At 44.4% G+C, this 10,994-nt stretch overlaps 1 protein-coding gene across 1 annotated transcript in view; it reads left to right on the top strand.

Annotated features, from left to right (window-relative positions):
• The first annotated feature begins 3,107 nt into the window (after nt 1-3,107).
• LOC106567217 (nucleolar protein 4-like) overlaps nt 3,108-10,994 on the top strand; it is a 29,386-nt gene continuing 21,499 nt past the window's right edge. Inside the window, exon 1 of the mRNA XM_045693222.2 lies at nt 3,108-4,046. Within this exon, the coding sequence (XP_045549178.2) occupies nt 3,705-4,046 (342 nt within the window). The 5' untranslated portion in view covers nt 3,108-3,704. The remainder of the gene's footprint in view (nt 4,047-10,994) is intronic.

The raw sequence follows: 10,994 nt of genomic DNA, 5'->3' as shown, positions 1-10,994 counted from the left end.
GGTGTAAATGACTGAGTGTTTGCTCCATGGGTATAAATAGAATGAGATAATTATTTGTGTTTGTGGGGGTTTTATGAGTTTGAAAAGTGTAGCTCTTCCAATTCAACAGCCTATAAGGCAGGTCTACTGCAGCAGTGCTGTTACCATGACACCTGTAGCTTACTCCGTTCTCTCCTCTCCACTAAGTGCTTCCTGGGTATTATTTCCATGTGGTTTCCAACTGTAGCTTCCTCTGTAGTCTATAGAGCAAGGCCCCTTCTCTGTGTTATCAACCTCTCTCTGGGAGCGCTGTTAGAGTTGAGTAAACAGCCTATAAGACACTCTGAAACGAGTGGAGCTCAGCTAATAGACAGCTGGAATGGGGTGGGGGTTGAGAAATAACTGGCCTGCAGTATCTGGCTATAGCTCTTTGTCTTTGTCTCACACACACACACACACACACACACACACACACACACACACACACACACACACACACACACAGGCACACACACATCTGTCAGACCATGCTCAAAGGATTTCAATATTTAATTTTGTACTAAAACATGAAAAGAAATATGCAAGCATATTCATATTTGTCTATATCTCTTTCAGTCTTATTCTCCCTCTCTCTATCTCTCCCTCCCATACCCCTCTTCCTATGATTAACCAGGCCTATCGGACTCTATGGTGTGTCGTTTCGTGTTCCTTAGTTACCAGTTGCCATGATTTGCCTGGGCCATTTGTGTTTCCATGGTGATTGTGCCCATTCTGTCGTCTCCCGGCTGCCTCTTGGTTTTGCTGTCCCGATGGCCCCCAGCCACCCAGCCCCCGACCCCCCCGACCCACCCCACTATGCTTCCCTGCCTCACAGACCCAGAAGGCTGTCAGTGTGTGTTCATGTCGCAACTCAGCGCTCGCCACCATCCCAGATCAGTAATCTAACTTCTGGTGGTCCATGATACCATGCCTGAATAATCATAGAGAAACAGTGCTAAACGTGTGTTGTAGCACCCAGGCTCTCTCTCTGTCTCTCTCTATTTCAACAACAGCTTCTACATATGCATGGATACATCCATATTAACAGTATCAAATTTCACCATTGTGCTATATAAATGTGTGTCTTTGTTCCAAATGTCTTTGTTTCTTAGTTCCACATTTTTATCAAAAGACATTTAGATGAAATATATATATCTAATAGAAAGGTAAAAACATGATTTGATGAACAGAGATGGTTTGTTTTGATACATGGACCTGTGGATGGAATACACAGGACAGGTAACATAATCTCACACGCGAAGCTGAAAGCTGGAGTTCTATGGAATGATCTCCAGGTGGCAGCAGTCAACCAATCCTCTCTGAGAGTATTACATGGAGAGAGGGTAAGTGCGGTGGAGGGTTAACTTGGCATCCTAACTGAGACTGATTCAGTATCACTCCCACTCATTACGCCTGCCTCTTATTCTCTCATTCAGTCTCACACTCTCTGTCTCTGTCTCTGTCCATCTCAGTGACGCTCTCTCCTCTCTCTCTTTCTCTCTCTCGCTGCCTCAGACACCGTAAACTAGAGCTGTTGCACTGCCAAGTACTGGCCCAAAGGTTGGTGTTGGTGTTAGTGCTGGGCTGGGCTGGAGTAAAAGCCTGCACAGAGTGTGTGTGTGTGAGTGTGAGTGTGTGTGGTGTGTGTGTGTGTGTGCGTGTGCGTGTGTGTGTGTGTGTGTGTGTGTGTGTGTGCGTGCGTGCGTGTGTGTGTGTGTGTGTGTGTGTGTGTGTGTGTGTGTGTGTGAGAGAGAGAGAGTTAGTGTGTGTGTGTGTGTGTATGTGTTGTGTATGCATGCATACCCATGTCGGTGCTCAGTGATGGTGTGCCTATATGTTTGATCCAAATTAATCTGAGGTTCAAATAAACCAATCCCACACACATTTGTTCCTTTGATTATGAAGTTTGTCAGTTTGAGTAGCATTTACTTCACTGTTCCCGTGGCATCAAGAGTCAGCAAACAACAAAAACTGTGAAACGGGAAACAGCCGAACATTTCTACTCAAATCATGTCCCCGGCAGATGCCGGGACTTATGTAGCCTTGAGCCGGACCTTTCAGTGGGCTAGCTAATCCACTCACCCATCACTAATGCAAGCCAGTCCTTCCAGAGAGATACCTATCAAATACCACATTATGAAACTAAAATAAATTGCCTCATCTGTGTGGGGCTGGGTAATTCACACACACAAACACATTTTTGCTTGGCCTGGGACCTATTGATTCCGCTGAAGCTGGTCATTATTCAGTGTGAGGATGAGGAAGTGAGAGCATAGGGGTGGGACTATTGTCCAGAATTCCATTGTGAGTCAGAGAGGGAGGATGGAGAGATGAGGATGGGGCATCCCACTCACCCTCCACTCTGCTCTGCACAGCTGGAGCCTCTGCTGTGCTGCTGTCATGGCAACAGCAGCAGTCACCACCAGCAGCAGTCCCAGCATGGTCCTACACAGAGGCCAGGAGAACTCACACACATATGGGTACAGAGAACACACAGGGGAACAATATAGGACACTAGACAGGCATGCTAAAATGTAGACCTACACAGAGCACAGTGACACATTAAAAAGATGCCAGAGAGCCTAAAGAGCATTTCGACTCAGATTTGAGTATATTGAACGCCTTGGATTTTCTTTGTGTCAATGTGGGTGGAATAGCACACAGAAAGACAGAGTTGATTGGGGGGGTCAGATGCACATGTGATATAATATTTTAAGGCCTACAATTTAGTATTATGTCCAGACCGGGCCTCATGTCAGTTTCTTTTTGCAAGTGGAGAGGCTGTTTTTTTCATGACCACCAAATGCCCAGGGTGTAATATGTCATATTCATATTTGAGGAAAATCCACATTGGAGCACCGGCGTCGTTTGTGTAGGCTATCGGACATTTTCTCTCTACGATTAGGCTACTGCCTATCGTGCGCTTTGTAATCGACCATTCCCTTCCAGAAAACGCATTTAAATTAGCCTAAAATGTTTGGTTTTCGATTATCGTCTTTATATCCTATTGCTTATTTGAGAATATATATTTCGACGGAACGTCCGAGTCGGTTCAGGCTGGTGCACGCGCAGGTCCCATTCAAACAGGTGGGAAGCAGGGAAACAACCCCCGTTGCGCAAGGTTGCGGTGCGCGTGATTGATGCTCAGATAGCCTACATGGCTCAATACCGATTAGGCCTAAATGTTTGAGAATTGCCACGATTTTCACTTGATTCTGCATCAGCTCTGACTAAAAATGGTGTCGAATGTCTAAAAGTAAGTCAATAGACAACCACAGTTCAACGTATTTTTCCATCTATGCTTCCCCTGTGTTCTTTGTTGTTTGGTGAGCAGCACTGTATTTTTTCTCTCCATATCTCAGCCTCCAGTCAAGAGACCGTTTGCGCACAGGTGGGAGATACCCGCTCTATAGGACAGCCCCCCTCCCTCCGTTTCTCAGCGGATGATGTGAGCAAGTGACATTTTGCCGTTGCGGTTCGGGACAGCAGGCGAATAGTCTCTGCAAACAGGTGTGCGGCTGCCCGAATCAGTTTCCTACGCCTTTATTCCAGCTGACAAGGAAAGGGAGAAAGCCATCGTAGTTGCGGAACCATCCTCCTCGACGCGGGACGGGAGAGGAGGGGGAAACCTGCATAATAGCTATTTTATTATTTGAAGAGCCAAACGGGTTATAAGATCGAACGCTATGGCAACAAAAAAATCATCGTGCACGGATGTAACGAAAAGGAGCCGGAGTCCCGTCGTTTTAGGAGCGGAGATGTTCAGTGAATTTCAGGACTGGTGCCTCCGGACATATGGGGACTCGGGTAAAACAAAGACCGTCACCCGGCGAAAATACAACAAAATCATGCAGACACTGTTGCAAAACGAAGAATCGGACGGCATGTATGTCGACAATAGCCACATCAATGCCAAATTCAAATTCTGGGTGAAGTCGAAAGGGTTTCAGGTCGGGAGCAACATTCTGGGAGAGCACAAGAAAGGAGCGTCAGGGAAGCCCGTCCTATATGTCCCAGTCAAGTCAACGGTAAAGTGTGTGTGTGTGTGTGTGTGTGTGTGTGTGTGTGTGTGTTTGCGCGCGCGCGCGCATGAGACGTCCCGTTATCGTCAATGAAACCGATTCGATTTCACCACAACCACATGCACCTGTCATAACCTATTTGATTACAACTTTTCAGCGTTTGGCTTTCCCCCTATTCACAGAAAGATCGGTTTGACCGACTCTCATCCTTTCAACAGAGCAGTCACACTCCCATCCCCAGCTGCCATAGCAACGCCGGTGCCTATAGAAGCAACATCGCCAGTGTGGGGTATCATTCTGTGGTCGTCTGGCAAATGATTCGTTTAATGTCCTGTCAACGGAACGCTATGCTACTAAGCAGTATTTATGAGTTAATAGCCCATTCACAACATAATGATAAAAAGTACGTCTTGTCCAGACTCCTGACATGTAGGACAATTGAGTGTGCGCGCATACATTGGGTGCCAGCGAGCGGTGTGCCCAAATTGTGGGGATGCCGGGGTGCTTGGTGTATCCCCTAGAGGAGGACATTGTATGGAAGGGGGAGGTGAGGGTTTATAGATGAACAAAATAATTGATCATGTTCCCCTTTACCTCGTATAATAGCCCTATAGCATAAATCCACAAAATCCATCCGGCTATCCATAGGGATGGCTAAATGCGCAGCACCACACATTCTTTTTTCGTTCTAATGTCTTGTACTAACTGACAAACAGTAATTTATATTGACAAGAATACAATAACTTACGTGCACATGCTATGAAAGCAAAACTATCCACGGTGTCAATCCGCGTAGTTATGTGTGCACCCCGCAACTTTACATTGCCCAGTGCAGGATAGATGCGGATCGTTCCACAGACACTCGTTGCTCTGGTAACCAATCATACCTGCATAGTTCCTACACTTGCATGTCTTTTTATGACTTAGTGCATTTATCCACATTCATAAAACGTTCGATTTTGATGTGTGCTTATAAATAAATAAAAGGGATATATTGCATTTGTACTATGTTGGACGTAAAACCACCGTGCGTATTTGATCCCTGTGAGGGTCTCCGGTGGGAACAAAAGAGAAGGCAGATGAATAAAGCGGCATCCTCCCTCTATCAAAGTTAAAACCACTGCTGCTTAGAATTGACATTTGAATGATTTCACCATATGATAATCTCGTGCAATATATCTTAAATGTATTACAATTCTGTTAATCATGTGTTAATCTGAGGTGAAATTGTAAATGATTTATTTACGTAGGCTACTTAGGGTTGGAAATGTAGACGGATGAATATCCTATCTGATACATTGATTATCTAGGCTGATTGACCAAAGTTGAAGAAAACACTCTTTATAGGCACAGGATAGAGGTTGTGTGTGTGTTTGTTCATATATCTTAAATGTATTACAATTCTGTTAATCATGTGTTAATCTGAGGTGAAATTGTAAATGATTTATTTACGTAGGCTACTTGGGGTTGGAAATGTAGACGGATGAATATCCTATCTGATACATTGATTATCTAGGCTGATTGACCAAAGTTGAAGAAAACACTCTTTATAGGCACAGGATAGAGGTTGTGTGTGTGTTTGTTCATTGCCAGTTGAGACGGACACCATTTTCTATGATGCCTTCAGGGTAATCACATCAACCCCCACCATGGTGTTGGGACAAGCTCTCCAAGGACCCTCAAGATTAGTGTGAACAACAGACTCAAATTACAAGAACAGTTTTGAATATCAGCACCGCTGAGGTGTGGTTTATTGGATTGAGGTGTGGATTATTTGATCGATCCTTTCTCAGGTGTTTTACCTGTGTTAATGTGTAGCCTTTATTTTTTGGGCTGAAATACCTAACTGCACCTGGTCCAATAGGTTAGATAGTTTCTCATGATAAAGACTCTTGGCAGGTGCATCTAGAGTTGGCGATTTAGTTAAGTTTTTCTTTATTTTTTGTATCTTGGATGATGGAGCGATAAATAGCCTTTTGTGTTCACTACGACATTTATTACGCACAGGTATTAATCTACGCTTTACTTTTCATTATGTCATATTATAGTTCTGAAATGTCTCAGTTTTCGACACTTTATCCATTTTACATTGCTTGTGGGCAAAAGCCTTTTGTTTTGACACAGATTTATGTCCAAGGCACAAACCCAGAAATAGCTGATGTCACTCTGTGAGGGACGGTAATAAAAGGTTAGCGCCTGGGCAGGACACTGTTTTCTACTTCTACCATGCATACCTGAGAATAGTATGCAAATGATGTTAAAGAGGCCTATATGTGATTTATAGTTCTACTAGATAGAAGGAAACTATTCCTGAATAGTATGTACCTCTAGTCATTGATGGGACACAGCAGGGGACTCCCCCATGTCCAACCCCCACTTGTGCAAAACTAGACAACAAACAGAACAACAAAAGCAAACACAAGGCAGTCATTTCATCATTAATTAAAGTGGGAAGTGGAAAGTCAAATAGTGAAGTAGAGGTGCAATTAGATGCAAGAACGGTCAATGTGTATCAATGTGAGTGTGGAGGTGGTTTGTGTGTGTTCTCTTGTCTGTCAGTATGTTGTCTTTGACTGTTCCGTTGCTGAGTGGTAGATAGTGTATCAGTCCTCAGATCTCTCTCTCTCTTCTTCTTCATTCTCTCACTGTCCGCTTGAAGCCTATACCACTGTGCCACCCAAATATTAATGCGTACAAGATACAGAGATTGGGTACACTGTAAAGGGGTTACCATGAATTTGAAAGTCATTTACAGGCAGCTCGGTGGCAAGTCAAATTCTGTATTTTGTATCACACTACACCTACTGTAATATAAATATGGTTTCAAAGCAAGTACTGTGTAATGACACAGTACAATACTGTGAAATTGATTGTTTTATACTGTAAAAAAGTAAATGCTACCGTAATCTGAATTAATGAACACACACACACACACACACACACACACACACACACACACACACACACACACACACACACACACACACACACACACAGAGAGAGAGAGAGTACAAAACCACAACGCCCAACGCCCTCAGTGCCCCTCCTGTGTGGTGGGGGGCGTGTTTTCAGAGTGTGGCGGCCCCTCTGCAGCTGCTCCTGGAGTGTGCCAAGTTTCACTGAGGGCGCAGGCAGGGGGGCTAAATGAGGGGGAGGTTGGTTGGGGGTGGGGGCAAGGATTGCATGGCTAGTAGTTGATGGGCAGACAGGAACCTTTTTTCAGTTGGTGTAAACACAGAGAGAGTTATACAGGATAGTCCAGTAGTGGACGGAAAGAGACAGACACTGACTAAAGGGAATAGTGGTTTTAAAGAGTTTTGTAGCACGGGCCTAGTGCAAACTACATTTCAGACAGCTGATGGGATTGTTTGGAATTTCTCTCTCTCGTTCCCTTTCACACTCGCTTTCTCTCTGTCTATATCCCTGAGTCCTTTCTCTCGCTCTCCTTCTGTATGTCTGAGAGCCTGAGCAGTGCTTAGAAAATTCAGCAGGCCTCAGTGTGGGGATGCAACCTGCTTTCGCTCTCATTATGTCCTGATTAGAGCCCAGACAGAGAGGAGGAGGAGAATATAACAATTGCTAGACCACAGCACGGTGAGATGTTCTGCAGTCATACACTACTGCAGACATGGCCACTGTGTAGTGGTACATTCACACGTTACCATTACTAGATTCATTGATTCATATCGGCCTGTTTGTTTTTTGTTTTACATTATTAATAGCAGAGATTTATTGTACACCGACGGATACTCTGCCACCATATATAATACAGTCTGGTTTGCACACATAATCATTTATTGAGCTATAGGTGTGCCCTCCATTTCAAAGTGGAATGTTGTGTTCATCTCTCTCTTGTTGCTCTAAATATGGCACCGAAAAATATTAACGGATGAGAGCGGTTGCTTTTTTGTTGCCATGCCAACTGAAACCTTTACATATCTCTATCCCTCATTCACAATCTGGATTTGGTAGGACTTTCTCACCACACACACAGCACAGCCTCAGGTATGGGACTCCATGTGTAAGATGCTGCAGGAAGTGCTGTCATAAAAGGGCATAAAGGGTTAATTGACATCTACAATGCTCTATGGACCTTTCCTCTGGGAGAACTGTAACCCAGTGGATGGAGTATTGGAACTTGATGAAAAACAATAGAAAGAAACAGGTGAGAGGTGTGGGAGTGGTTCAGTATGTCCCGTCTGAGACAGACAGGGAACGTTTGTGTTCTGCCATCAAAATGGAGCAGGAATGTCATCATTATTATCTGATTAATTATTCCAACTCTCCTGAGCACTCCCCTCTGTTAGGAGGGCACGGAGTCAAAAGAATAGTGCTCCTTTCATTCAAACAACATTTGCATTAATGCTAACAGTTTTGCATGGCACAACTCCAGCATAATCTAGCCTTTCTTTCTGTCCCTCCTATTCAGTCTCTATGTGTTGGTTTGTTATGACTGTACATAGGTTATTAGGCCTACAAATGTTAAATATCTTAACCAAAGCCACAAATTTGCTCTTTACTCTCAACCTGGCAAGATTGGGGAGAATGTACCTTAATATAAAAAGTACAACGGGATATAATGTACTCTTTTAATGTTGGTTTTTCAGCAACAAGGCCTCTCTTAAACCAAGCCTTTAATTCACCAACTTTTTGGGGGGATTGACTGCGTGCTGTGGTTATTTCAGTGCTTTGGCCATATGGGAGTGTCTCCAGTGCCTCCTCAACTTCATCCCTATACAGTTTATTTTACAGAGAATGAAAGTTATTGCATCTGGCCCTCAGTGCCCCTTCAAATAAATGATGTGCAAGGCTCCTCTGCTTTGGATGTAGATGACACACATAGACACATTACATACAGAGAGAGATGATGCAACCACTTATTTTTGTGAATGAGGCCTCTTCTAGGACAAGAGGATTCGGTAGACCTACATATTTGAAGCCAATGTGTTCCTAGCCTTTTGGTAATATATTTGTAATGAATCTCTAATAAGCTGTGCACAGAGTTTGATATTGGAGTGTGTCCTTATGCGAGTGTGTGTTTTTGTGTGAGAGAGTGAAAATGTGTATGTTACTGTGTGTGTGTGTGTGTGTGTGTGTGTGTGTGTGTGTGTGTGTGTGTGTGTGTGTGTCCGTACAAAGAGGGGGTCGTTGATCGTGCTGCTCTGTTTTTCCTCCCCTCAGCACCCTCTCTGTTGCCATGGAGAGACAGTTCTTTGCTCCCATAGGAGGATAAATTAACACCATTTTTAACTGGCCTGGGGGCTCCCCCTGTGTGGGAGAGTCTGAGCTCTGCTCTAGATCTCAGCACACACACACACACACACACACACACACACACACACACACACACACACACACACACACACACACACACACACACACACACACACACACACAGCCTTACGCCTCGGTGTTAAATCTTACTACTACACTCTGCTATTATCATTTTTTGAATGCTGTAGCAGGACCAATATTTAACAACCCGAACATTGTAACAGAAATAGAAAATATGTAGTAATTACATAGTAATAACACAAAGATGATGAAAGGCCCAGATTGCAGAACCTATGTGTAGTACATCAGGATGTTCTGTTTGGGGGTGGTGAATGGAACATCAACAGAGGGGTGGGGTCTGTCAGGGCCTGGATGAGTTATTGGGACTGTCACACGCTCTATCATTTAATGATCATCATGGGAGTGCGAAAGACAGAGAAAGATAGAGAGAGAGCGGGAGAGAGAGAAAGAAAAGGAGAGAGAGAGAGAGGGGGGGAGGCAGGGAACGGGACATAGGGGGAGAGCATGGCAGACCTAATGTGGATTTAATGAAGGGGTTTTATGAACTGAGGGAGAGTGTGCAAAGGAACGGGGAGAAGAAAAGAGAAAGGGGGGTAATAAAAGAAGGAGGCCGGCAGAAAGAGGAGAGGTTTTAAAAAGGGGGGCAAGGAGATTATGTTTTATACATATGTAGGATCTTAATTTGAGCCAGTTTGCTACAGCAGGAAAATAATCCTGTAGCAACAGAAAATGTGAATTATTATGTGGATTATAATTAATGACATTTTGTTGGGGCTGATTTTTTTTTATAAGGGAAAAAGTCTGAAATGTCAAAGTGGGAATTGCAAACTTCAAAAGCCTTTTTAAACTGCATTGCAGGACACATCTGTATGTTCTCACTGCTGCACCCCCCTCCTACCCCCCTCCCTAATGAGGACACCAGGGCTTTCCCATTTATGCATCCATTATCTTGCTGATGGATTTACAAGGGGGAGATGGGACTTTAAAAGGTGACCTGTTGTTACATCTGCAATGAGATAATCAGAGTAATTAGTGCTGTTGACGAAGCCATCCTTTACCCCCAATGTCCCTCTTTCTTTCTCCCACTGTCCCTCTTTCGTTCTCCCACTGTCCCTCTTTCGTTCTCCCACTGTCCCTCTTTCTTTCTCCCACTGTCCCTCTTTCGTTCTCCCACTTTCCCGCTTTCGTTCTCCCACTGTCCCTCTTTCGTTCTCCCACATTCCCTCTTTCGTTCTCCCACTTTCCCGCTTTCGTTCTCCCACTGTCCCTCTTTCGTTCTCCCACATTCCCTCTTTCGTTCTCCCACATTCCCTCTTTCGTTCTCCCACTGTCCCTCTTTCGTTCTCCCACATTCCCTCTTTCGTTCTCCCACATTCCCTCTTTCGTTCTCCCACATTCCCTCTTTCGTTCTCCCACTGTCCCTCTTTCGTTCTCCCACATTCCCTCTTTCGTTCTCCCACATTCCCTCTTTCGTTCTCCCACATTCCCTCTTTCGTTCTCCCACATTCCCTCTTTCGTTCTCCCACATTCCCTCTTTCGTTCTCCCACATTCCCTCTTTCGTTCTCCCACATTCCCTCTTTCGTTCTCCCACTGTCCCTCTTTCGTTCTCCCACATTCCCTCTTTCGTTCTCCCACTGTCCCTCTTTCGTTCTCCCACT

The sequence above is a fragment of the Salmo salar genome, chromosome 13 (genome assembly GCF_965601325.2).
Source record: "Salmo salar chromosome 13, fSalSal1, whole genome shotgun sequence".
NCBI classification, from domain to species: Eukaryota; Metazoa; Chordata; class Actinopteri; order Salmoniformes; family Salmonidae; genus Salmo; species Salmo salar.
Note: the sequence above shows the minus strand (reverse complement) of the source record. Positions and strands in the feature narration are given on the sequence as shown.